This window comes from Serinus canaria, chromosome 4, assembly GCF_022539315.1.
Source record: "Serinus canaria isolate serCan28SL12 chromosome 4, serCan2020, whole genome shotgun sequence".
Taxonomy (NCBI): domain Eukaryota; kingdom Metazoa; phylum Chordata; class Aves; order Passeriformes; family Fringillidae; genus Serinus; species Serinus canaria.
The window spans coordinates 144067-171092 of NC_066317.1; the positions used below are offsets into that span (position 1 = coordinate 144067).

The 27026-nt window shown below is 48.8% G+C and overlaps 1 protein-coding gene and 1 long non-coding RNA gene across 3 annotated transcripts in view; one reads left to right on the top strand and one right to left on the bottom strand.

Moving 5' to 3' along the window:
* The window catches only part of ANTXR2 (ANTXR cell adhesion molecule 2), a 77312-nt gene that overhangs the window by 22743 nt on the left and 27543 nt on the right, over window positions 1-27026 (top strand). For both annotated transcript variants that reach the window (XM_030239082.2, XM_030239083.2), the window contains exons 8-14: window positions 1427-1487; window positions 2459-2554; window positions 5216-5285; window positions 17493-17571; window positions 19833-19928; window positions 24302-24343; window positions 24933-25028. In XM_030239082.2, coding sequence (XP_030094942.2) covers window positions 1427-1487; window positions 2459-2554; window positions 5216-5285; window positions 17493-17571; window positions 19833-19928; window positions 24302-24343; window positions 24933-25028 — 540 coding nt within the window. The remainder of the gene's footprint in view (window positions 1-1426; window positions 1488-2458; window positions 2555-5215; window positions 5286-17492; window positions 17572-19832; window positions 19929-24301; window positions 24344-24932; window positions 25029-27026) is intronic.
* Window positions 24955-27026, bottom strand: part of LOC127059513 (uncharacterized) — a 54106-nt gene continuing 52034 nt past the window's right edge. The window contains exons 2-3 of the long non-coding RNA XR_007777430.1: window positions 26389-26551; window positions 24955-25078 (exon numbers count right to left, since the gene is read on the bottom strand). This is a non-coding gene — a long non-coding RNA (uncharacterized LOC127059513). The remainder of the gene's footprint in view (window positions 25079-26388; window positions 26552-27026) is intronic.

Here is a 27026-nt window from a genome sequence, read left to right on the forward strand (position 1 = left end):
AGAAAATTCACCCTGGGATGTAATGAAACCAGAGAACTACTGCTTGGCAAGGGAAGTCAGGTCCTGTCCCCCACTGTCTTTTCCTCTCCCCAGCCTCCAGGTCACACCATTGACTCTTCCTCAGACACTGGGCAAATGGGGCCAGGACAGGGGTTGGAAGGTTCTCCCCCTAAAAACAAAATTACTGAAATCTGTGCTTCACATAAAGCTGGCCCCCAGTCTCAGCTTCACCTTTGCTATTTATCTGACTCTTGAGTGAAAACAACTGAACATGCTTTTACAGCAAAGGAATAAAATCCTATACAAAATATTCCCCAGCCCCCAAACAAGCCACAGATAACTTGTCTCCACACTGCAATGGGAACCGAGAGGCTAAAGCCCTTTTTTGGAAGCAAGATCCTCAGCTAATATGAACTGCTTGGCTTGCACTGAACTCCGGGCTACATTCTTTCCTAAGATCTCTGTTACTGTGTCTCATCCAAATGCATGCGCCTGCGCGTCTCTTTTTTTTAAATACCACTTAATATTTAACATGGGTTTTAAAGCACTAAAAGATTAATTTGTGCACAACAGTTTGTGGGGGGAGAGGCAATACAGGAAGCCTTCAGTGAGGCAAGATGCTCTTTCTTGGTGCTTGGTGTGCTTCTTGTCAGAACAGCGCCTGCATGACTGTTTCTGTTGGGCCTGGGTATGTAGCAGCACAAACCACTGGGAAACATCACAGAGTGTACGGAGTCCTACTGAGAGGAAGGCAGGAGTTAAGAGCAAGAGACAGAGACAGGCCTAGGAAGCCAGGGCAGCTCGGCAGCAGGCATACACCTGGCAAGTGGAGCTAGAGAGGGGACAGTAACAGGACTCTCTGCTGTGCACGTGATTGCAGGGAGCTGAACTGATGCCATGGAATGTTTACGAATGCCTGCTAAAAATCCCACGTACAACAGGGAGAGCTGAAGTGAGATCCCTGTCCAAGGGCAGGCAGCGCAGTCAGGAACACCGCTGTCACTGTGCCTCCCCACGCTGGGCAAGGTGCCAGCGCTCGCAGGAACGTGCACTTGGCTGGACCAGGCTTCATTGTTGGAACACTGCTTTTCACTGGATTAGCTTTTGGATCAGGCTCCTTGTGATTCATTGTTGGCTTAAACATTAGGATTGGGGTTCATGGAAAATCAGGATAGGGATCTGTACATCATTATATTTCAAAGGCTCTAAGGGCTTAACAAACTAACCCAAGCCTTAGGAACTCCTAGAACTGTGCAGGTGTGCAGGAACTGCTCATGCTCCAGGCAAGGTCCTACAAAGTTGGACTTAGCAAACCAAACCTGTAGCTGTGAGTGTGTTCCAGGGGAAAGCATTTGTTTTAAACTAAGATTGCTCATTGAAGTAGTGCTATGGAACCTATTTGTGACTATTTCCTCCTTTGCAATAGGTTTTGAAACAATCATGCACTGAGATTTTATATTTAGAGCCATCCAGTGTCTGCGTAGGAGGTAAGGTTTTATAATTTTTATATACTATTCAATTATCATAGGACTGTGGTTTCCCCCTGTTTTATCCAAAGGAAAACTGCATATGTCTAGAATAAAACATCTCTAATTCAGTCCTCAAGAAGTTAAAGAAACATGAGATTTCTCTGTTGCCTTCTTGTTCTCCTCAGGGGAGCTGACCACCAGGGCCTGCTTCCATAGCTAGGGTAATGCCCATGGAAGTTGGAGAGGATTTACATGCCCCTCTCCCCTGAGTCTGCTCTGCACTTGTCTCAACTCTGCCCCAATATCTGTGGAGTGTAAGAACAAAGCATGTGACTGCATTTTTGGGCAGCAAGAGAAATATATTAATGAAATACAAGAGTTGCACAGAATTTTAAGGCTTGGTCTTCTTTCTAAGCTTATTATCTATGCATAGTTGGGGATCAATCAAAATAAGGTAGCTGCAAAATGTTACTCGGATATTTTTGTGAAAATGTGGCTGCTCTGGATGAAGTCAGTGGCCCTGGTAAAAAAAATGCATTTCACTCCTCCTCTGCACAGCTCACAGATAGCGTGGCCCTTAGGCAACTTGCAGAGAAATAGTACTAAGGAGAAATGTTTTCTTCATCTGGTACTTCAAGTGAGCCTGATCTGGGTTTGGGGAGTCTTCTTCTGAGTCCCATATTTCTCATTTCTCATTCACCGAGAAACTGTGTCTTACTGTGCAGCTGAGCCCAGATCATGCTGATAGCCTGAACACGCTTGCAGTTTCAGAGGGCTGTCTCAATAAAGATTTGGGAACAAATCTTGTCTTGGCCGATTTATAAGGAGAATTCAGTACAGGGGTTCAGGAAAAAGGAGATCTCAGCAAGTTGGAAGCATTACTATGGTGTGCTTTGTTTATTGCAGACTAAGTGAAGTTTCCCTGGTCTAAGTGTAGCTTAGTGCAGTGCACTGCAGTTTGGTGATTTTGTGTTTGCTTTCCCCTCCAGAGGAGTTTCAGGTGGTTCTCAGAGGAAGCGGCTTAACCCTCGGTGGGAGAAGCGACAGCGTGACTTGCACCTATCAAGTGAACGGAACGACAATCCGTAAGTGCCGACATTTGCCATCTCCTGTCTGTGTAGTCCTGCAGTTACCTCAGCTACTGACAGCTCAGAGAAAAATAGCCAAGAGGAGGAGAGCAGCAAAGCTCCGAGGATTAGTAAAGGGAAGAAAGTTGTTTCACACTCTGCTCAGTGGTTTTAATTTCCTACCAGGTGCCTTTAGCTGTGAGCAGTGTTGGCAGCCCCCTCACTGTGGGCATTAGCATGGTGAGAAGTGTTTGGCTCCTTGCGTTTGGGCAAGCAGATGTTTGCTGATGAACCAACCCGTGGCTGCAGTGTACTGACTGAGGTCCCTTCCTGCAGTGAATCCTGGCCAAGACATCTCATTGCAATTCCCAGAGGCACTTACCTTGTTTTTGCAAGGTCTCTGCCTGTCCTGGGTGGTGTGCCAGGTGTGCTGTGGGTTTCAGGGGCACGTCAGTCCTCCTCCTGCAACAGCATAGAGACAGGCCACGTCAGAACAGTGGTGTATTTTGTCATGGTCCGTGAGCTCTGTCTGTCCAGCATCAGGGCTGACTGCAGCCCTAGCACAAAGCACTTCTGTTTCAGATGGTGACCATGACACCTTGTACTGGCACTTCCCTCTAGCTTGTATCTGAGTTTGCTTTTTCTATCCATAAGCTCAAATGGAAGGCTAGGATAAGTTCATCCAACTTGTAGCTCTAAACAGAATTCCATTGAAGCCAGCTAGACTGGAAAAAACCAAAAAAGAAGTTGAAGGAAAAACTCCAACTGATTTTTTTCCCTGCCTATCTGATTTCTGTATTAGTGTGTCTTAAATTCCTACACAATTGAATTTCTGTTTCCAGAGAGTTTCTTCCTTACCCTGGATATTGTATATACTGGAGTCGGCTGCCAGTTTCCCCTGCCTGTTAAATACTTACAATAATTTGGCAGACTAACCGGGTGACCCAGTAGTTCTGGATGCAGGCAGCCTGTGTAAGTCAATTCCGCTTGTATAAATTTCCCTTCAGTTTCCATTACAATTGTCACCTCTGCTTCCCATTGCCCACAAACACTTGCTACCATCTGATGTGAGAATTGCCAACTACAGCTCTGGGCTGCTTGTTTTCTCTTGGCTTCAGAAAGGGGTGTGCTGAAGCACAGGAGGGTAGGGGAATGGCACAGTGATGTATTGATTACAAAAACACAATCTGCTCTGTGGGGTCTTGCCAGGCCCTGCTACATCCCCCCAGTCCACGTCTTCAGCAATGGACAACAGCGAGCGGCTGGGGAGTAGTGCAGGAAGAAAGCAAGGACATTTCAAGTGGGACACTTAAAATGGCCCTTCCCACAGTACACGAGGGCATTCTCTCCAGCTCTGTTCTGGATTCTGACTGCCTGCTTCAGAGGAAGCCTAAAGGGGGGCCAGTGGAGCTGGGATGAACAGGAAGACAGGGAAAGCGCTTGGAGCAGTAGCAGGAGAAAAGAGATGGTCCCAGGAGAAGGACAACCATCCACATGTCATTGCAGCCTCCTCTACAGAAGACTGGCAGTCAGTCCCTCTGCAGAACCCTCAGTGTGTGAGGGCACTCGGGCGAGGATCTGCTGGTGTTGGAGTTGCCCTCACTGAGAGCCTGGGCTCTCTTTGGGACCAGCCTCTGAGCACACCCTTACTGTGTCAGTTCCCCTGCTTTTAAAGGATGCATTTGGCATCTTTCTCGTTCTGCATTTATAAAGAACCATTACCAAATGCTAGAAAGGAAACCTGCCAAATGGAGCTGTGGGATAGAAAAATAATCTATGAAACATACCATTAAGACAAAAACATATGGCAATGTGCTAATCCCTCTTCCCCACCTCACAACTAGCCCCAAATCTAGGCCAAGCAGTCAGTGCAGATTATAGCACATATGAAAAGCTCATTTATGCCAACAGCTCCTCCTTCAGCTGCCCCTGAACTGCTTGTCTGTCTGCCTGTTCCTGAAATGCAGGACAGAGTCCTCTCCAAGTTGATCTGGCAGATCAGTTATCTGCTCTCACCCCAGGGTCAAGAAATAGTCCTTGCAGAGAAATCATCAGTCCTGCCATGGGGAAATTTGGGCTGATGGTTCTGCACACAGGAGCTGGATTTCCCCAGCCTACCAAAGGTGTGAGGCAAAAACGCTCCATCCTCCCCATCTCACATCTGCAGAACAGAAATGCTGTACTGGACACAAGGCTCTACAAGTAAGTGCTTCATGTGCTCTACAGATAGGTGCTTTGTAAGTATAAGAGGTTTGCAAATCACACAGACTCAAAAGCAGAAGAAACACTGGAGAAAAGCACTCAAGTCACAGCTAATAAAACAGTCCTGCAATGCAACACACAGGGATGGAGTCAGCTAGAAACAAACCATCTTCCAACTACCAGGAAACTACTAATAGTGATCTCATTCTGCACAAAGATGGTGTTGATTCCAGGAATTGTCCTCTCTGGAAGAGCATGAGCTGACTTGAATAGCTCCAATAAGCACTGGGCTCACCTGGCATTTAAAGCCAGCTCTGGGGCTCTGTGTTCCTTACCTTGGGCCTGCCTTGCTGCCAGTTTCAGCCAGGACAGACCAGTAAGGAGCATGGGAACGGAGGCACCTCACAGCATGTTCACATGGCAGCTCCTCACCCAAGCTGCACAGCATAGTAAGCTCATGTGGTTTTTGTTTTTCAGATGAAAGGCCTAAAACAGTAGAATCTGATTTTTTGCTCTGCCCTGCACCCATCCTGTACAAAAGTGGCCAGTAAGTACTGAACCAAATGCCAGCCCATGTTTTGCTGGCATTTGGCACCATTACAGCTGATGTTAACTGGGAGGGGTTTGGCTGAAGGCAATATTTTATTGCTTTTACAGGGGGTGGTTTGTTGCTGCATTTTTTCCCCCCATTCTTGTGTTATTTCCCTGATGTCTATACCAGCTTTGGAGAGGGCTTGGAGTAGTCATCTGTGACCAAACCCACTTGGACAGTGCCTTAAAAATGAATATTCAGCCAGTTTATGAAATACTGAAAAGATCTGTCTTGTCATAAGTTCTATGCAGATTAGCTGTTTTAACAGGGCATAATATGCTCTTGTCCACTGTTAAAGAGATGACATTACCACTGACACTTACAAGCTATTATTAAAATTAGGTGTCAGGACATGTACCCCTGCTCCACACATCCCGATCCAATGAGTTAACAGCTCCAGCACTGGGGCTAAACTGCAGCTCTGGCCTTATTCTCAATGTCACTGGCCAGGGCTGCACATTACTTCTAGCCCTTGGAGAACTCATCCTTCCCTCCTCCCCTCCAACTCAAAGGTGCCTCAGGGCCTTATGATCACTTGGACTTGATAGTGCACATTTCTGAAGACCTTAAGCTAATCTCAAGTCAGAACACTGCACATCAGATTTGGGTCATGTGGGAGGGCCAAGGCTTTGTCTGTTGGCTTCCTCCCTGCTTGTCAAGTAGTTATTCCCAGAGACTTACTAGGCATGAGGCTAATGCTAATCCAATGGGAAGCACAGCAGCTCTGGATTGGCCTTCATTGATCTGTGGCACTTCAGGAGCTGAAGAGGTAAGCTTGTTGTATAGATGGCGGGTCTGTAGCTACATTTCTGCCTTGAGCAGCAAGCAGCCGCCTCAGCTGTGCTGTCAGACGGACAGCAAAGCTCCAGAAGCACATCTGGTTTGCGTGTTGGACAGCAGGCTGGGAGAGGGAAGCTGGAAAGCCGTGGAGGAAGAACGTTCAGTGCTTGACCCCAGTGGGGCAGCTGGGGCCAGAGGGTCTGCCTCCTGAGCTGCGTCATGGCTGGCAGGGAGAGCAAGCACGGAGCAGAGCTACATACAGAGCAGAGGGAGGGCGAGGGATTCAATACTGATCTGTTTCTGATGCTGCATTCCACGCAGCTGTGTGACAAACGCATTGTGTGCCACGTGCAGCAGGGTGTCAGTCCCCTGTGCCTGCTGGAGTGGTCCTGAACCAGAGAGCTGCCACCCTGGAACTGCAGTGTGGATAGTGCACCTCAGCACAAGAGAATGGGAGTTCTGCAGGGTCACAGGAAAACACCTTTTCGCAAGTTACCATGTGAAACACAATTCCCTGACATACTATTGAAGGAGCTGGAGCTCTGCCCCAGAGCTGAGCAGTTTACTGTGCAGAAGACTGACAGCTATGAAAGATATGTACGTACTTGAACTCCTGACTTCCCATTGGCACAGCCTAGACTAGTGCTGGATATCTCCCAGTAATTCCTCATGTAGTGGAGCTAATATTAGTCACTAATGTAGCAACAACCGCTCTGTTCTTTTCTAGCGCTCTTTTGGGTGGATTTAAGAGAACACAAGCAGTCTGAGTTAGCTCGCTGTGTGGCTTTTAAACCTGCAGCTTAGTTTCCAGGTGAACAGTCAAGACCCACGTAAAAGGTTTCATTGTATCTTTCCCGAACTGAAGTCACTTCTTGTTGCCTGCTGAATTAGCAGTTTTCACATGCAGAGCAATACTAAGCTGTGTAAAACAGATAAAATGCCAAAGAATTCAGGATGTTAGGTGGGTGAGCCCCTACTCCCCTGGAATTCAGCCATGGTGTGTTTCTGCTTCCTTCCCAGCTGTTGGCTGCATTGAGTCTGGAGCTTCCCAAGTGCCAGCTGTAAATTAAACCAAGCATTTTTTCAGTCTGCTTTTCCACAGTACCCTGTAGCAGATGGATGCATCATCCTTAGGTTGGGTGACAACATGACTGTGCTGCCTGTGCCATTTAAAATCCCTTCTTGTCATGCTGCTTCTAAAGTGCAAAATTCCATAGTCTGCTTACAAACCCAGCCCACTTAGCAGGCTCCTGATCAGCTAACAGCTGACAACTATTCACGACTTTCACACAAGCACCCCATGCCTTATAAAACACGTTAGGAATTTGAAACCAAGCAGAAAGGGAAAGTACACATACACCTGGCAGGAAGGCGAGGAGGCTAACCCGGGTTGAATTGCTTTGAGAGATCACCTATGCACTGTGATGGCAGGTGTAACAACACAGTCAAGCTGGTTAGTAAACAGGACTCTGATTCTACCGCACTGCCCATCTAAATTCACACTTTGAAGGTCTCAATGTTTGAGAAGAATCAGTTCCCCTTTCTATCAGAGACTTGGATTTGTTGTCCTGCCACAGCTTGAGAGAATCAAACTAAGCCAGAGGTGGCTGTGACCTCTCCCTGACTGTACATCTTTCTGTTGCCATTGTGCCTCAAAGGCAATCAGAGCCCTTGACTCTTTCAAGAGATTGCTAGTGATCACTAGCCCTGAACACTAGTACAAGAAAAACAGTTTTACAAGAACACTAGTACTTGTGAAAACAGCTATTTTACAAGTCTGCATTCCCTGCTAGTTTCACTTCTGCTCTCTCTGAATGTTTGCATTCAGAACAATCTGTCCGTAGGCTTGGCTTCACCTCCAGGTGGCTTTTGCTCTGGTGAGCCATTGGTGAAACCCCCTGTGCCTTGCATGGGAATGCCAGTGGGAAAGCCCACATTTCTTGCATTGCCTCAACACTTACAAGTTGGCTTTTCTTAGGTCAGTGGGTGACAATAATTACAGTTCAAACTAGCACAACCAAACACTGCTTTACTGAAATGCTTCTACTGAATAGTTATGTGACTGCTACTTATCTCAGTCTATTGGAACTCTCATTTCTCACTGGAATACCACAACAAGATTTTGGTTCTGATGGTGCCTACTGCAAACATCCAATCTAGTGCAGACTCTCCTCTAGGCCAGGCAGTGGATTATTCAAACTGAACCAACAGGCAGAGGAATTGTCATTGTCCTTAAAATAGTTCAGGGAACTACAGAAGGTTGTTTTTTCATGCAGCTGCAGTGCTGGCCAGCTTCCATCTTTGTGCATCCTGCACTTGAGCTCAGGTTTTGCTAGGATAGAAGAATGCAGTGTCCTTCTCCTTGGGCTCAGAACCTTAAGGAAGGAGAGCCAAAAAAGAAAAATCCCAACCCAAACCCGAGTGTAAGTGAAACTTTTCTCACAATACCTCGAATTGATGATCAGCTTGCGTGCCAAGGTGGGACAGTCCACACTGCTGCTATTAGTGACCTTATTTGCCCTCTATTCAAACCATGCTGTCTTCAGCTTCCATTTATCGCTTCCTACATCCTGTCCAACACAAACAGCTGGTGGCACTTAAAGAACAAAGATTCAATAGGAGTTATTTGCTGGGTGGTAGGAAGGAAAATTATTACTGTATTGCCACATTCTTGGTTACCTTCAGTTTACAGGGAGCTGATGGAGTCTGGGGCAGCTCACTTGGCACAAAGCACACAGCAATGCAGGAGGTAATCTGTTACCCATCACATACCTCACATTCAGCTCTCTAGGATTTCTAGGTGCAGAATGTTTCCATGACAGTGGAACAGGGGTACCTTGAATCTTGCTTCTCACTTTCTAAGTGCCATTTTTATTAATACCAGCATCAGATGTAAGGGGAAGCACATGGACACATGAAAGCAAACACACAGAGAGAAGATGAACGGATTGTGGGCTCCATCCTTCAGATGACCTCACTGGGTTTCTAGACAGCTGTCCCTTTAGAGAGCAGCTGGAAGGTGCAGTACAGAGGGGTTGTCATGGCAGGCTCCTAACCAGGGATCCCGACTGTTCCCAGGACCCAAAGATAGATCCTCTTCTGCCCTGACTCCATTCACTGCTGCCTGTGACCTGGGAGCCAGGAACTGACCAACAGCTTTTGTGTCTCACATCCTGGGGATCCAGAGCCCGTTCCCTCGGGACTGTGGCGGTCCCAAATTCATCGTGCAGGCAGGATGCCAAGCAAGCACTTGCATCCCCAAGTACATACCCAGTACACGCAGCAGCAGGGAAGCGAGTCTTTGCAAATTTGACCTAACTATACCACGGAACACATTTTTTCACTGTTACTTCCCTTTTCTTCCCCATCAGCTGCAGCCTCTTAAGGCTCACTGCTTTCTCCCCGTGCCACTGTGCTGGCACCATGGATAGGTGCTCAGCTAAGGCGTTACCTGTGGACTCCAGCATTCATTAAGACCCCATGGATCCCTTTCACACATTTATTTCTTGCTACAGCTCCCTTATGGAATTGGTAGTTTTCCCCTCCTGTTTCCTGTGCTTGATAAAAGCACTCAAGAAGTAAAGGCAGTGTTGAAGAAGTGATGCTTTGTAAGGTGACTGATGGTGAATATGTTTGCCTAATTAACTTGTGGCTAATAATTCTAAGCCATTAAGTAGCTAGTTAGTACATGCTCCGAATAAACACATCTGGTGCTGCCCTGAGTGGAGGCTGTGGCTGTGTGTGGGTGACAGATGTGCTGTTTCCCCAGCGCTCCCTTTTCCATGCCGAGCAGCACGGCAGTGCCGCAGCCGGAGCCAGGCAGCCTCGCGGCAGCTGCGCGCTCCCCGAGTGGCTCCAGGGAATTGTGCCTCCTCTCCTCAGCTGCCCAGCCACAGCAGCCTGCTCTGGTGCCTCAGAGCTGGCGTGCAGCTCCAATGAACACCCTTCTCAATAGCTTAGAGACTCCTGCTTTCTGGGCTGAAAGGCAGCAGGAAAAGGGGATAAAGTGTCAGCCCACCCAAGGAGCAGAGAGTTTAGGATTCCCTAGCCCTGCAGATTGATCTCTTGCTGACGAGTGGGCACTGGCAATGATCACGCCTTGCTGGGTCACTGCCTGGAACTGCTGGGCTGGACTTGGAACAACCTTCCAGGGAAGGAGGAGTCCCCCTGTGGAGGACAAAAGCCTACTCCTTTCTATGGGCAGTTACTTCCTAGGTTGGCAGAGCTCATAACTCTCATCAATCTCAGAAGTGAGAACAGCTAGGATCAGTTCCATGCAGCAGAGACCCTTTCTTCCACCGAGGCTGTTGCCTGGTTTTTCAGGTCTTGGCTTTCTGTGGTGGGGCTGTTTAAAGTTGGGTGTTTTCCAGACAGAGGAAGGAGTTATGGCAATGAAGTAAACAAACAGCAGGATATTTTGCAAGAGGCTAACTTGCCAGAAATTACGTCTTCAAAGTGAGACTTAAGTTCTAAGTTAGCAAGGGGCAAGTTAAGGTTTATTCCTAGTTCTGAGGGCACATGAGCCCTGATTACACTGTAACTGCCCCATAATGTCCCACACAAGCTGTCATTAGAGCTAGAGCTGCAGGCCCAGCCCATGACCTCTGTTTTGTCAGACACCAACAATAGCACAGCTGCCCCTGCCTGGCTGGGATCTCAGACCTGCCATTTGGCACGAGGAACAGAGCAAATTGGATAAATACACATAAACACATTGGGAAGGGAGGGAAAACAGAACAGAATGAACCAGAGCAGCAACCCACAACTTGTTTGATAGGGATGATTTAAGTAGGCATATGGTATAGTTAAATGTGCTTTCAAAAACATTGGCCTGATTCTTCAAGCAAACACAAAATAAATATCTGAATAGCATGCGAGCCGATCCGGCACCATTAGTGCTCTCGGAGGACACACTCGACTGCTGGGGCTGACACACTGACATTCCCACTCCAAGTGTCAGGGCCTCATGTTAGCATGGCACAGTGGTACCTCCCTCTAACAGTGCAAGCCTCTAAAGCAAGCAGGCCACAAGCTCGTAATTACACCTGACCTATCAGCCAGTGTCATACCTCACTGGCCCAGCGCTGGCAGAACAGCCCAGCAGAGCCCAGCCACACCTCTCACAGCTGGATTCATCCAGCAGTCCCACTGCCCTGACACACATCTAACTCTGGAACTCCTGGGTGCTCACCCAACACCCCTCTGCAATGCCAGGGTACTTGGTACCTCAAGCACACCTGCAGGTTACACCTCACCTTTGTCTCACCATGTTCCACCAGATGGACAAACAGACAACAGCAGTAACCTGAGACAGTCTGTCTTATCACAGAGTCCAAACTCACATTTAAAAGATGCCCCTGACAAACCCCCAGGCGTTCTCCCACAGAAGCCACAAGTACTAAAGTACATAAAACCCTGTGATTTCCAGTGCACACAGGTACACACACATGTCATCATCTGCTTAGTCAGACAAGCCCAGAACTTGGTCAGGGTCATGGAATTGTGCAAAACATCCCTTTGCCTGTCTGAACGAGTGCTGAGAAAGGTGTGTGGAACTTAGGTCAGTTTTCTGATAACATGGAAGTGAGGGGCTGAAAACCAGAGGAAGGAGAGCTGTTGCTCACTATGGCTACCTTTACTACTGTTATTTTTGTTTTGTCACTTTTTCTTCTGCTGAGAAAGGTAAAAATTTAGAAAAGCTGTTGTCAGCAGAGTGTTTGCAAGCTGCAGCTCAGTCTCACATGTCTTGCAGGGTCACTCAAGAAAGGATTAATATGCTGTGGCTGTGTTCAGCATTTCTGCTCTCTCTCTAACAAGTGACACTGAGCTCTTTCTGTAGTGCTGTTCACTAAGTAGCCTTAGCACAGCCTTGGTGGCAGTGCAGACAGGGGTGTCATTTGGCCACAGAGCTGAATTATTCACTAATGTAAGGGGCAGTGCTTGCACTGAGTGCTGAGCCACTCGAGAGCTTGGCAGCTGGTGTCAGCATGCAAGTGTGGGTTAAAGGACCAATTTTCCAATCCTCACCCTCAGTCTGAAACCTACACAGTGTCTACATAGCACTTGGAAAAAAAAATCGTTCAGAGACAAGGGAACCAATTAAAAGGAGACTTGGATAAGATTGGCAAGTTAAGAGGCAGCTTGTTGACTGAAATACTTCCCATTCCACATAACAGGGGTCACTAGTGTGAGAAGGAAAAAGCACAAAGAGCCCAGTTACCTCTTAGAAGCCAGCTGTCCTTTGAGAGGCACTAAATGGAGGCGAGCAGGCAGCCTGCTGCTGGTGCAGGAGTCCACAGCCCCCAGGATGAGCTCTGGGCTCTCTCAGCTACTCAGTCCTCTTCCCACCTTGCCAGCAGCTCTCTGACGTGGGAGATGCAGCCATTCCCAGCACCAACCAAAAAGGAAGCCCCTGTGCTTCTCCCTTTTGACTTCCTGCTGCTCAGCAATTGGTAGGATGCCAGCTCCAGGTCAGGCTGTTTTCACCTGTTCACTGTTGTTTTCACCGTTGCAGAGCCCCTGTGCTCAGGTGAAGGCAATACCTCCCCAAATTGCTGGGGTGCCCATGGCCAGTCCAGACCTGGGCAGGATATTGGCATTACCTTTCATTGCAAACAGCTGGGCTTCCCCTGCAGCCCTGGGTAGGCAGCCAGGGGGGTCAGAACTGCTCCCACCTGCACCGATTCTTCCTGTTGCAAACTCACCGAGGTGAAGTGTTTAATGGAGGCATTGTCTTGTATTTCCCTACACAACATTTTGTTCCCACAAACATAAAAGACAGTGTGGTTCCCGGTGTCTGGTGCTCCCATGGGACATAGTTCTCATGTGTCTGGTGCTCACGTGGGACAACCTCCCCCCTCCAGAATAGCCAGAGAAATCAACTCAGGTGGAGGGGAAGCCGGAAATAGGGCTGGAGTAGGCTTAATGTCTGTCATAAATATTAACTCCTGCAAATATTTTAGAAATACATTTAGTCTGACACAATTAGGGTATAATGGGACCTATTCACAGATGGAAACATCCTCAATGAATTGTACAGGCTAACAGGCCCCTCAGCCATATGGATGTGGTGTTAAGATCAGTAGTAATTTCTGGCGCAGTCCTTCATGTCCCTCCTAGGGCACACAGTGTTCCCAGAGCATTAGCGAGGACTGCGTGAGCAGAACTAAGTGCTGCACATCATGCACTGGCCATAGGATCCCGAGCTGAATTAATGGTCTACTTTAACAGAGTAATGACGTTTCATACCCTGCTACTGCAGGTTCCCATGATTCTGCAAGATCAGAGCTAGTTCCTTGCTGGCCTCCAGTCCTCTCACATTCCCTAGGAGTTCCCAGCAGTGAAAGTTTGTGTCTTGTTCCATGGAAAGTCAAGCCCAGACGTGGACATGTGGCTGGAAAAGCTAGAGGGTTCTGAGGTAACAGGAGGGAGTCCTAAAGAACCATCTTCTGAATTTTTATCAGTGCTAAGCTACACCAAGAAGGGCAGGGGGATGAGTTTGTACTAATTTTTTACCAGAATCCCCAGGCACGATAATGAATTCCAGGATGAGGGGGTCTTGCTATCCTCAGGAAAATACTCAGTGCTCCTTTCTATGCCTGTGTGGCTGATGGGAGGAAAACACCTCTGACCCCTTCTCCTGACTGTGTGCCATGTCCTGCCCCCAGCACAGCTCCCACTGAGTGAATGGTGCCGGTGCTCCCCGGGCGCAGCTGGCCTGTGGCATGGTGGCACTGCACAAACAGGACAGGCAGGGCTGGAACCCTGCTCCAGGAGAACTGTCCCTGTCCTTGTGCAGCTGGCGCTGCTGTCTGCAAAGAGCAACACACCCAGAAGCCCGGCCTGGAAATCCCTTCCTGTGTGTGTTGCCTCCTCCTGGGGCAGGGATGAGTCCCTGGATGCAGAGTCATCTTTGTGGTCCAGGAGTGTTAGCAGAGCCCAGGGAATCACTGGGTCAAGGCGAATGGAGGGGTAAATGTTAATTGTACCCCAGCAAGCAGTCCCCAAAGACATCAGAGTGAGGTTGGTCAAATGGAGCCCATATTATAAAGCTATCCATTATTTCATGAAGGTGGAGTTGGAAGGGAAAGTGCCCTTTAAATACACAGACCTATTTTTTGCCTTTCTCCTATGTACAGCATTTTTGCTATTTTAGTGCAGGCATTTGATTCTGAAGTACCTTTGTCACCGTAATTTTAGTAACTTTTTGAGCAGTTGCCAGTTTAATTTTCAGTGCGTGAAAATTGGAGGTAAATTATTTATTACTTACAGCAAATGTCTTTCACAATTGTATTTAATTTTTTCATCTTTTTTAATGGGTCATAAAATGGCAGTCTTTTAGTAGCTTCCCATAAAGTAAGGAGCAAATGAATACTTTGCAAATAGGTTACCGTGGATGGAAATGTCAGCTGTATTTCACTGGGAATGGGAGGCTTTAGACCCGAGTTGCAGGGACATATGGCGCTGGGCCACATCCCTCTGCTGTCACAATAAACCAGCAGTGGGCATGAGGGAAGGAATTGCAATTGTTCGGTCTCCTCAAGTTACATTTTGGGGTAAATTGTGTATTAGGATGGGCAGTGGGCCAGCAGCGAGGCAGCTTCAAGTTGCGAGAGTCTTGTGGTTACCTTTGGTCAGAAATCGGAACATTTTTAAAAAGCTCTTTGCAGACTTCAGTTTTCCAGGGTTGGTTCCCATCCAAAAAGTGATATTGCACAGACAGAGGATAGGAAAATCCCTTCCACGTGGAGGAAGGGCCATGAGCTGTAAATGGAAGGCAGTTTTTCCCTAGTGCAGTGAGGTGGGTTTGAAGCACAGACTGCCAGGAAGGCGCTCACGCTGGGGCTGAGGTAGAGGCAGAGCAGTAGGGTTTGTGCTGCACACCGCTGTCACTACTCGTGCTCTTTGCCAGCCCTCTGCTTCCACCTCGCTCAGGTGTGGTGTTGGGAGGGAGCACAGGATGGGAATGAGCACCCTGCCTGAAAGCCTTGGAAAGCCACTGTCTGTGGGCACTGCTGGGCTTGTGAGGAGGCGGGAGCAGGGCTCCGCTGCCTTTCCCTGGAGCCTGGCCTGCAGGATGGCCCTGGGGGGCTGTGGCAACAACACTGCCCGACTCTAGAGGGGGTTTATTTGAGGGGCCCTGAGGACATATCCCACTCTGTGGCAGCTTTCCAGAGCTCAGCCCTCAGCTGGGATCTGTGCTGAGACAAAACTAGTACAGCCTCACCCTTCTCTGGTGAACCAGGGCTGTGCCCAGGGGCCATGTCCCTGGCTGCAGGGACAGGAATGTTCTCTTGACTGGGCTGTTCTGAGCTCCACTGGAGGGACTCGGCCCTCGCACAACAGTGACAGTCACCAGTGGGAAATGCAGGGGCCAAGAAATGGGATGGCTGCTGCTTGTCATTTTCATCTCAGAATATTTTCAGTTTCAGCAGAATGCCATGGCCGGTTGCTGGTAAACACTAGGATGTGTTTGTGTATGTGTCTGTCTCTGAGCCGTGTGTGAAGGAGCAGCAGAAACAGGACACCTCTTTCTGGGACTCCCAGTTTAAGGGGCAGCGTTTGTATGAATCACAAGTACCCACAGCCCAGCAAACAGGTGGCTGCTCAAGAAATGAAAGGACATACTGAGTATCCCCAACAGCCATGACAGTCTCAGGAAAGGAGTGCTTTAGTGTGTTGACAGGTTCATCCTTTTGAAGATGAGGTAATTATCTGTGTGAGTTCACTCTGTGGCTTCCAGAACGGAGCGGCTATGATCAGCTCCAGTGACATCTCCAGTGGCTCATCCCTGCAGCGGTGTATCAGGGTGGGAGTGGGTAGGGCAGGGCTGCCCTCCCGCAGCATGTCCGTGCTGGAGCTGATTGCTCAGTGAGCCTGCTCCCTGGGATCTGTCAGCGTGCTGACAGAGGGAGTGAGGCTGCAGAGCTGGGGGCACGGCGTGGGCTGGGAAATGCAATCCCGGCTGGTACCTAGTACAGCTAGGAATGGCTACTGTGTTGCAATCAGCGAGGTGTACCATGGGCTCCAGCCTGCTGGGAAATCTTTGCTGTTTTACAGAATGTTTCATACAACCCAGTGAGCTCAAGAACATGCCAAGGTCCCCAGGATGCCAGGGAATGATCCTTTGCTTTAGTGTGGCTTACATGTTTTATCCAGGTGTGTTTCATGTCCCTGTTTTGCTCCATCTGCTAGCAAAGACCATCTACCAAAAGAGCCTCATTCCTCACTAGTGGAATTCCAGGCAGGACTCAGAGGGCTGCCAGGGCACACAGGGCTGGTGGGGCAGCTGCAGGAGTGTGTGAGCAGCTCAGCCTGGGGGTCCTCCTCTCCCCCAGGGGAGGCAGGAAACCCTCCTGCCCTGCAGTTCCAGGAGTGTTTGGCCAAACCTGAGCAGAATCCTCATGCTGCAGTTTCCCCCAGCATTCCTCATTACAATGCCAAAACAAATAATTGGAATTAAATATAATAAAAAGCACCGCATCTTTAAAAAAGTCATCATTGACCAGAGTTTCACTGTGGTTTGATTTATTGCTCTGCAAGGGAATCAAATAGTTTTGGGGTTTTAATTGGTTCTGATTCACTTATTCCAGTGATTTCCAATTAGAAGGAAATTAGAGTTATTCTTTCTGTTGGATCAATTATTCAGAACAGAGATCATGTAAAAATGAGTTTAGTGGAAGCAACTCACTTCATTTTTGCTAAAACTGAAGAAGAAATGAGCCAAATTAGCTAAAATAGCTTTGAACTCCATATTGACTACAGTGTTTGTGCCAGAATAAAAACTCATGACATGTAAGAACGGTGTAAATGATTAATCATTTTAGTTCATGGATATCTACATTTTTATTTAATTACATCTATGCATAGCATAAACTGTCTGAATCCTGGGAATCCAAGCCAGAGAAGCTGAGGAGTCTTATTCTGTTTAACATCCACCATGTGTTGTTTTCCTGTAGGGTTAATTTGTAAAATGTAAACCACATACTATTTGTATGCAGCGTTCGGGGCTATTTATAGCAAGTCCTGACCATTTATAATTATCCGACATCTTTAACCATAATGTCTGTGTGTGACTAAGGAGATGGTTATGGAACAGACAAAACAATGCTACTTTTGCAGCTGAACTTCAGTTTATTTTATGGAAAACTTTTGGGAGTATTTCCTGCTCTGTGGAATGGGGAAGGGGTATTCTCTACTCGGGCAGCTCTTTGTCAAGGAGACCAAACGTATTCCCAAATAGGAATAAGCGCAGGCTTCAATTTCCCCTCAGAGGACACTCCCTGTGGAGCAGAGGCTGTAGGTACAAGGGCCTGTGGAGCAGGTATGAGCCCTTCCTGGCTCTTCCATGGCTGCTCATGTTTCTTCTTTGTCTCTTGGCAGAACCCTGGAGGTTTTGGTGAGTTTGAATGAAGGCCAGTCTTTCATGTCCAGCTCGTTAACCATCACTGCTTCGGAGTGTGTAAGTGAATGACTTCTGTCACTCCTTGTACAATCCCCACACGCCCTTTCTCTTTGGACTTTGCCATTGCAAGGCCTCAGAGCACAGAGCCTCCGCTTCCACTTTGCTGTGCAATGCCGTGTCTTCCCAAGTACTGGGAGGCTTCCCTGCCCTCAGAGACCTGTCCTGAGGGCCAGGTGCGACAGTCAGCTGGGTGCCATTCCGGCATGGCTCTTTCCTCGGGAGGACTGGAGGGAGCAGAGGGGCACAAGCTTGGCCCTTCAGCCTGTGTGTGGAGAGAGGTTACAGGCCTGCAGAGGTGCTAATGCTCTGTAACTCTGGGGCCCCAGTGAGGAGTGTAGGCTCTCAGCCCTTGTTCATCCGGGGAGACAGCCTGTCCAAGCACAGGCCAGAGTGTCCCACTTACACCTGGGAGTCAGGCAGTGTGAACATCCTGCTCAGTCTGATCACAGGTTATAGAAGAGATAAAAACTGCTTCTGGGAGAGACCACACACTTCTGCGGCCAGTGACTGTTCTAACTTAACACATATATATTTTCTACTCTCACATTCTTGCTGTCCTTTAATTCCTTTTGTATTACACAGGACAGCTGGAATTTGTGGAGGGAGACATGATCCCACGGTGTGGAGCATGTGCTGTGCACGCAGGCCTTTAAAGGTGTCCTACCTCACGTGTGACTGGAGCGCAGCTTTTCCATTGGGCGTGGAGCACAGAGAGAATCTCTTTTGCCCATCACCGTGCATGGCTCCCAACAGGATTTCTTTGCTCAAATATCAGGAACTGAAAAGAGAAAAAAAAAAGACATATTTATTCTATTAAATTAAAAGCTCACCATTTGTGCATCTGTAGAGATCAGAGATCCAGTGCAGCCCTGCAGTTTGAGGAAGGAAGCCTGTCTGAGCTGGGAGCCGAAGGAACACCCAGAGCCCAAGGCACAGTTCTGTGTCTCAGGGCCTCTGTCAGCCGGCAGCAGGCCAGCCGTACGCCCAAGCAGGGTGGCTGAGTGCCGCGCAGCACAGGAGCTGCTCCAACCCAGCTGCAGCCTGCTGCACCTCAGCCCTTGCAGAGAAGGCAGCACATGGTGCCCCTGTAAGAGCTGCCAGGAGTGCACAGAGAGGAACAGAAAAGCCCTGACACAAAGCAGCTCGGAGTGAGGTGCTGGGCATGGCCTTCCCACCGAGCTGCATGGCAGCTCTGCTGCTCTGTGCTCACAGCCTGTCCTGGCAGGAAGCAGAGAGCTACAGATGTGCACAGCAGCAGGAAGAGCTTCTCAGCAGCCTTTTTTGTCTCTTTCTGGTTTCTGCTCTTGGCCTGTGCTGCAGCAAAGGCAGCTCCACACAAGAACTGCTGTTTCCATAGTAGCAGATGGGCAACTCAAGAAATGGGTCACTGCTAGAACTGCTCACTAATTCTGGGAGCTGAGCAGCTGATGGCTGACTGGGAGATGAGTTACAAGTTACAGCCTCCCAACAAACACACATTATTGCAGTGAAAACAAACAAAATCACACGGCATTAGGCACCCAGGCACCACCGTACCTGTGTGCCTCACTGCACCTGGGATACGGCTCTGTTCCACCCCCTTGTGTAGTGGAGCACCTCTGGGTCAGGACTGCTCACACAGCATTCCAGTCTCAGTGGTCCTCTGGGTCTCTCCTTTCCTTTTTTTCCCAGCTGAAGTCTGAATAACTTTTATTTTCCTAGAGATGCTGATGTGTTTCTGTCAGTGTTGTTCTAAAAGCCTAAAGCGTAGGAATAAAGACACCCCCAGGAAGTGGGTTGGAGGTGTGGGAGGTGGGCTGCTCAGTTCTGTCGTTCAGGTGTTGCTGGAAGCAGGAGCACTCCCTCCTTCAGTTTCAACTTCCCACAGCATGGCTGCAGGGAGTCAGTGTGCCACAGTCCGTGCAGGAGTCTGGGCGATAAGCATCAAAGCCTCCCAGGTGTACTGTTTGTAGAGATGCCCTAAAACCTCCCTGCATGCTCCCCAGTCCATGTCCTCAGACCTGGGTCCTCATGGAGGAGAAGGGCACCTCGGTGTTATCCACAGGCTCAGGAAGGGACTTCCCCTGTTGGTGTCTGAAGGCTCATTCCCTAGCCGGCAGTGGACTCTCTTTTCCTCAAGCTGTGCCTCGTTCTGATCTCAGGGCTGTCAGCTGTACAAGTTTTACATCAGAAGAAGGCCCTGAGCTGAGCAGAACTGCTGCTGGCTTGTGGGGCGCGCGGGTGGGGCAGCACTGACGCGGTCCCTGCTGTCTCCGCAGTCCAGCGGCGTGGCAGCGCTCATTGCCGTCCTCGTGCTCTTGCTGCTGGTGGCGCTCGGCCTGCTCTGGTGGTTCTGGCCCCTCTGCTGCAAAGTGGTGAGTACAGACCCTGGGAACAGCCCCTGCACCCTGAGCCACGGGTGGGAAACACAGATCCTGCAGGAAACCGGTGAAGTGATGGGGAGGCAGCTCTGGGGGGGCTTGTGACAGGCAGGAAAGGGCTGGGGAGAGCAGCTCCAGCCCTGGGGCTCCAGTGGGCACGGCCTGGCCTGTCTGAGTCACATGCACAGAAACCAGCTCCAGTGCAGCGCTGTTACTGGGAATGGGGTGGCCTTAATGGTGTGCAGATGTTACCCTCAAATCAAGGACGGACCACTTTAAAACTGCTCTCAGGAAAATTGGTATTTGTCGTCCATTATGGGCTCTCAGGTTGGAAATCCCTATTTTTTTCCATAATCCCTGCACACATCCATCTCTTTATCTGACTGCGCTCTCTATCCTCACCCCAGCAGCAGCAGTGTTGTCTACTTGCCTCCTGACATTCCTTTCTGGGGGAGCGGGGAAGTTTATTATTCATCCAGCTCAAAGACAGCATGGAGGACTTGGGAAATGGAGATTGCTTCCCTGGTCTGGGTACCTCTTCTTGTCTGGGCCTTCTGGAATGTGGGGCAGAGAGGAAGTGGCCTTCTCACCTGACCGTGCTGCACCCCTTGTGACCTGGGGGGGTCCATCCGGCCCCTGGCTGTCCAAGGGCAGGAAATCTCAGCCTCCATCTGCACTCTCACAGTCTGGGCTTCCTGAGGTGAGAACAAAAAGCCTCGCTTGTTCTCATTCTCCACAGCACAGGCCCAACAGAAATCCAGGGAGCTTCCTGTTTATCACTTACCTCCACTTTGTTTCATATGATGTGCCTCCCTGTGGAAAAGGAACATTGCAAATCAGTAAAAAGCAAGCTCCTGGTAATCTTATTTTAAAAAACCTAACCTTGATTCATAAACCAGCTTCATAAGTTAAAATTCCTACATGAAGCAGTCCAGTGAATAGTTCTATATTATCAATTTTCAGCCTTATAAAACCATAGTTCTTCAAATGTTTGTGCCCTCTGTGTTTCCTCTCACCTCCTGTGGATACTATTTTGCTACTTCAAAAGAAAAGGTAACCTTAGGCCTCTTTGCTACTGAGTTCCAAGCTCACAGGCTGTTGCACTGAACCTACTGCAGAGCACTGATCCTTCCTTCTGGTTTTGCTGTTCCTCAGTTCCTGCCTTTCTCTCCTGCACATGAGGCTTGGATATCCATCACCTGGAAGGGCCACGTGGGCCTCAGTAGTCCTGGGCTTCAGGGCAGCATCCCTGAGGAGAGAGGCAGCATTAGGGCCAGGCAGGACCTGCTCTTCCCTGGTTTCCTGGAACAAGGAGCAGGAGCACAGGAGTCAGATCCCGATGGAGGAGAGAGGTCCGGGGTGTTGTGGGCAGAACAAGTGTCTGTAGCCAGGCGGGTGGGTTTCCCCCGCCCACGGGCACAGCTCCATGCTGGCTGGGCTCAGTCTCACAGCGTTCCGGGCTGTGAGTCCCACGGACACTCAGAGGGTGGGCCAGGGGGACTCCTCTTCCTTTTCCTTCCTTGTCCCCCACTTCCAAGGGTTTCACTGTGACAGTTCTGTCACTTGTCCCTCGCTGTGGAACATATGATTGCAACAAGCTGGCTGTAGGCTCTGTGCTGACATCTCCTAATGCCCACATCATGGAGCGGCAGAGAAGTGTTAATGAGTGGATCCGAGGCACTGCTGCCTCAAGCACCAGCTTCTTTTTTTTAATGATTATTTTAAAGAAATCAGCTCTTCTCCAAACTCAAACCTTCATTCTTTGCGACTTGCTAAATGAGATGGAGCTTTGCCCGGAGAGGCTGATGATAAAACCAAACAAACTGAGGAAGCAGCCCATCTCTCCATGAGGATAATAAGACAGCAGCATTATTCAGAGGCTTTGTCATTGAAACAATCTGAATCCAGCTCGGGGAAAGTTTATTTACAATACTGAGGTCTTCCTCTGTGCAGTTCTATGTGCTGCTCCATGCAGAGCTGCACGTGTGCCTTGGACTTCTCTTTTTCATAAACAGCTTTCTACTGATTTCACTTGGAATATCACACGATTGAAAAGAATCCTTGTGTGTGCACGTGTGATTCGAGTGTGTGAGTGTGAGAGCCTGTGGAAGCATAAGGATGCAGGCATTGACATTCCAGTGCTGTCAGCAGGGTGAGGAGCTGCTACTCAAAGCAGATTATTTTCTCACACCACTGTCACTTTTAAAACAAGTTTCATTTTCTGAAGCCATTAGAAATAGCAGCTAATTAATGGATTGCTTGGCTTTAAACTGAATTTCCTCTCAAACTTCAGTGAGTTCAGGAGCTGGCAAAGGATTAGATCCTCCACTTGAGGAGATGAGCAAAAGCTGCCATTGACTATTGCCTTAGGAAGCCACAGTAAACTCAGTCAGGGTTTCCCTTGATTGTCCAGGGTGGGAGTTGTGATTCCTACATCCCCAATGGGCACAGGGCCCCATCCTCCCAATGGGCAGGAGTTCCATCCCTCATCCTGGAGAGGTTTGCTGGGCAAAGCTGTCTGTGCTCAGACAGATGTGAGGCTCCAGGGTGGCACAGCTATAGATGGGGAAGGGCAGTGCCATTTCATACAAATCCACCTAGGAGCACCTTCTCTGGTACAGCTGGCAGGTCTGACAGAGACTCTTTTGGGATGATGGTTAGGGACAGGTGAAATGGAAATAAGGACAGAAATTGAATGTGTCCCTTCATTGGGAGAAAGTGCTGCTCTACGGTTTCCAGTCTCCCAATTGCTTTCAGCGAGAATTAAATATCTCCAGGCTTTGGCAAATCCTACTCAGCATCCAGGTATCTCTCAGGATCTGTCCCATGATCCCTCTGTGTTGCTGTTTCATGTAAAGTTAGGGCAATGATTCCAGTGTGGCTCTCAGGAATGTTTCACTAATTAAATAATTACTTTCTGTTAAGTATGCTGGAAACTCCTGATGACTGGGAAGAAAAAGTGTTCAGAGCTATTTAAAGAAAAGCAATGTCTGGCACGGTTTTGCAACATTCTAACAGCAAAGGGATGTCTCAAAGTTGAAATCCACAGGTTATTTTCCAATCCACCCAAAGCACCCTGAGCTGGACATGAGCCATTTCGTAACTTAAGCCTGAAAGGCTGTAGAAAACTGGTTCCAGGGGTGCCATAAGTTATTTCTGCTATTGGGCAGAATTCCTTTATGCACTGCTGAAAGTCCACAGCCTGTTCAGGCAGTCAGTAGTAACTGTCTGGGTGGCACTGATGACTGAAATATAAATCAAGATGGAAAACTCTACTGATCAGAAAAATATGCTTCTTTCATGTATTATGCTGACCTTCTGCAGTGGCATTGTTCATACGCAGTGCTTATTGAAAGTACTAAAATTAAATAGCACAGAGTGACTAAAGTAAGGCATATTTCAATTAAATTACTTAAATTACTGTATTACATTGAATTGTTTGTCAGCATGCACAGTTTTGGATATGTTTGTGTAATATCAAGGCATAGCAGGAATGGACTCCTTGATATTCATGGTGTATTTTTTAGTCATTTCCAGGCAATACCCAAGCCCAAAACATGGCCCAATGTCACCAAAAAACTTACCAAGGTTAGCTTGCAAACCTGCTTTTCTTGTGGAGGAACACCTGTGCATTCAGTTTTCAGCCAAATCAGTGAAGAGGGTCCCTTGCCTGCCTCTCCCCTGCTGGGACTGTCAGTGCTGGGCATTTTCTGAGCTGTACAGTGTGGATGTGACAAAGGGAATGGGAAGAGACTGTAGGGAGATGTAAATAGAGGTGTAAGAAATGCTCCCAGGAGTGGGCTTCACCCGGAGCAGTGTCAGAAGTGTGGGAGTGTGACTGCAGTGCAGGCACTGCACAGTCATGGAGCTGGGAGGTGGGAAATGAGAGGGCTGCGGAAGCGTCTGGGACATCCAGAGGTGAAGCCTGAGCTGCCAGAAGGCATTTCACACTTGTCACTGGGCCAGAGACTCCCCAGCAGCAGCAGCAGCAGCAGCAGCTCAGCCCATGGCTGTGCAGGACCTCACACAGGCCTCGGACGCTTTTCCTCCGGGATTGCCGATGGACTCCGGGGGGTCTTGGCACTGGCTGTTCCTCACAGCGGCTGAGGCTCATCCGGCCAGGAGCACGGTGGCAGACACGTCTGCCCAGAGTGTCTGCAGGCTGGGGATGGCAGCCCTGGCAGACGGATGGGGCTCATTTCCAGAAGGCCTCACTGATGGATGCTCAGGGGAGCGGGCAGCACAGGCTGCCAGCTCGCTGGCGGTCGTGGGGGCTCGGGTGGAAACAGGTCACTCGTACCGTGGTCTGTTGCCTTTGGCTGCTGCCAGTGCAGCACCTTATTCTTTCCTGTGTTTGGCTCTTTCAGGTCATCAAGGATCCCCCTCCACCTCCGCCAGCCCCAAAAGAGGTATGGTCTGATGGTGCTCATCTTAGCACACTGCTCTCACATGGAACCACCCCTGTGCTTCCCTGCATGCTGCGTGTCCGGCTCCTTGTCCGAGTGCTGCCAGAGAAAGGACTGCCCTGGGGGAGGGGCTCTCAGTGGAGAACAGTGCCCTCTGCTAAAGTCCAGATCTCTGCTTTCACAGATCTGGATCTGTGGCTCTCTCCACAGGCCTCAGCTCAGTGTGGCCTGAATTAGGCCCTGATCCACAGAAACACTTAGGGCCTTTATTCCAAGATAACTTTGTTTTCCACATTCTGCACGGAAAGCAGAAAGCTTGAATAGCCCTTGCCCAACATCTAAAGATTCATGTAGGACTTAGGCAGCATTTTGCCCCTGCTCTGTCATTCCAGACACTGAAGAATTCCCCTTACAAGGGAATTCCTCTCTCTCTTACAGGCAGTAATGCACTTGAGGCTCTGCTGTCCTCCGTGTTTGCACTCCTTTCACAACCAACACTCTGGGAACTCCAGTGAAATACTCGGAAAAGACATTCAGTGTTTGGGTGTGGAAGCATCTTTTAAAAGTAAACACCATTTGAATGTACTTACAGGAAGAAGAACAGGAGCCCTTACCTTCCAAGAAGTGGCCCACGGTGGATGCTTCCTACTATGGTGGACGAGGAGTTGGGGGAATTAAGAGGATGGAGGTTGGTATGCTTTGGAGATGGCAGTTCCCTCAAGCACGAGCTCTCTGAGGCTGCAAGTGTGGAAACAAAGACTTGACAGTGCACTGAAAATACAAGGCCATAATGTGTGCTTGTCTTCCCACTGGCATAAGCCTTGGAAAATTCGTTACCATATCGAACAATTCTGACCTTGCCTCTGAAAGAACAGCTTTCAGTAGTTCCATTTGACTGGGACTTTAAATAGCTGCCTCAAGACATGCTCTTTCCATCACGCTAATGAGAAAGAGAGAGTGAGAGCCTTTTCTGCGTGTTTTGGAAGGAATTACAGTGAAACATAAGTCCCCCAAGTGTGGGCCAGCCAAATGCGCTGACAATGGTGACGCTGAGGAGAGGCTTGATCCCAGAGGGACTCGCAGCGACAACAGAGCCTGTCTTTGAAGAGACACGATAGCATCATGTTAATTAAAACAGAATGAAGAATGTGCATCCTTATGGGCACATCCTTATGGCAGGTTTTGTAGTCAAGTCAGCCTATATGGAATGTGCAAAGCAGTTCCTAACTGCAGTCCAGGAAGCTGTCTCTGTCTGAAACACCCACCTAGGCCATACTGAGGTGTCTTGATGAAACTTTAAAGGTATTGGCCTAATCAGCTTTGCTTGAGTACTTTTTACATGCAGAAGCAGAATATGCAGGTTTGAAGCTGTGTCACTTATATGCATTTTCTTCAGCAGTTCAGAATTGCTAATTTAGAAGAGCTTCAGATTTCACAAAAAGCAAACATTTTGTGCAGTCTTTTTCAGAAGCAAACTAGGAAATGCTTTCCAACATCAAGATTTAAAAGCCTGGATTTGAGGGAAACTATGATAGCCTCCAGGAGGGGCTCCCAAATGGGATCCTGCACGATAGAGCAGAAACCTCGTGAACACAAGGGACATCAGGACCACAAAGACAGACATGTTCAGCCCATGGCAGAAATGCAAACGAGGGTACAAACTGATGATTAGGTTAGAAAACCTTTTCATCTGTGGTAGGAATTTTGTGCAGGACTAAGGGCTAAAGAAGTTAACCTATTGAAATTCCTGCCAGCGTAATCATGGGCCCTTGAAAAACACCCCCCTTGAGTGGGGCTGTGGCTCTGTCCCTGAGACCCCAGAGCAGTGACAGGTCTGGCTGGGCACTGATGGTCGGTGCCTCTGGGTTTGACTGGGGAGCTTCACCTCTGTCCTGCTGTGTCTGGGGCGGGCTAGGAAGATGGGCTCAGGCTGTTGGGAGAGCAGGACAGGCCTCACAGCTCACCCTCACTCAGAAGAGCATGCTGCTCTTTTGGGGAGTTGGGGCAGAAGCAAGAGAAAACACACCCCAAGGGAGGTTGTTCCTTACCTGGCAAGTAAAGGTGGTCTCTCTGCCATGGCCAATGACAAACTTGCAGGTCGTGACATTTCTTCCACGTGTGCAGTCCATGTGGAGTCATCTGGTTTTTATTGCTTCTCTGGCTTCTTCTGCCATCCCTTCAGCAGCCTGATTCCTCTGGCAGCTTCCCTTTCTGGAGAAGGGAAGGGACGGAACCATCACCCTTGTACTTCCCACTCCAGTGTTGGGGCAGGTAGCCATCCACTCCTGCCTTGCCCACTAGCTCCACCCTCTGTGACAATCCCAGATAGCCTGGGCAGTGCTCTCCCAGCTCTGCCTTTTGGCATTGCTTTAAAGTTTTGTGATGCCATTGCCAGACCCCACCTGTTACAGTTAATTCATTTTTATGTCAAAACTGGGTGGTCAGACTCCACCACTTCTGGTTTCTTCTGAACTGGCTTTTGTCTGAAGGAGAAGGTAATTTTTTCAGTGAGAGATGCAGCAGCTAATGGATTTAACAGTGTTTAAAATACATTTTAGCAGCCACATGACAAGCTCTGTAAAAGTACCATTGATCACAGTGAAAGACACAGGTGTACAGGGGCCTCCTGGCAGGCCAGATCACAGCAAATGGCATGATTGTGGCAAGTCTTGCTGAAATGATCCAG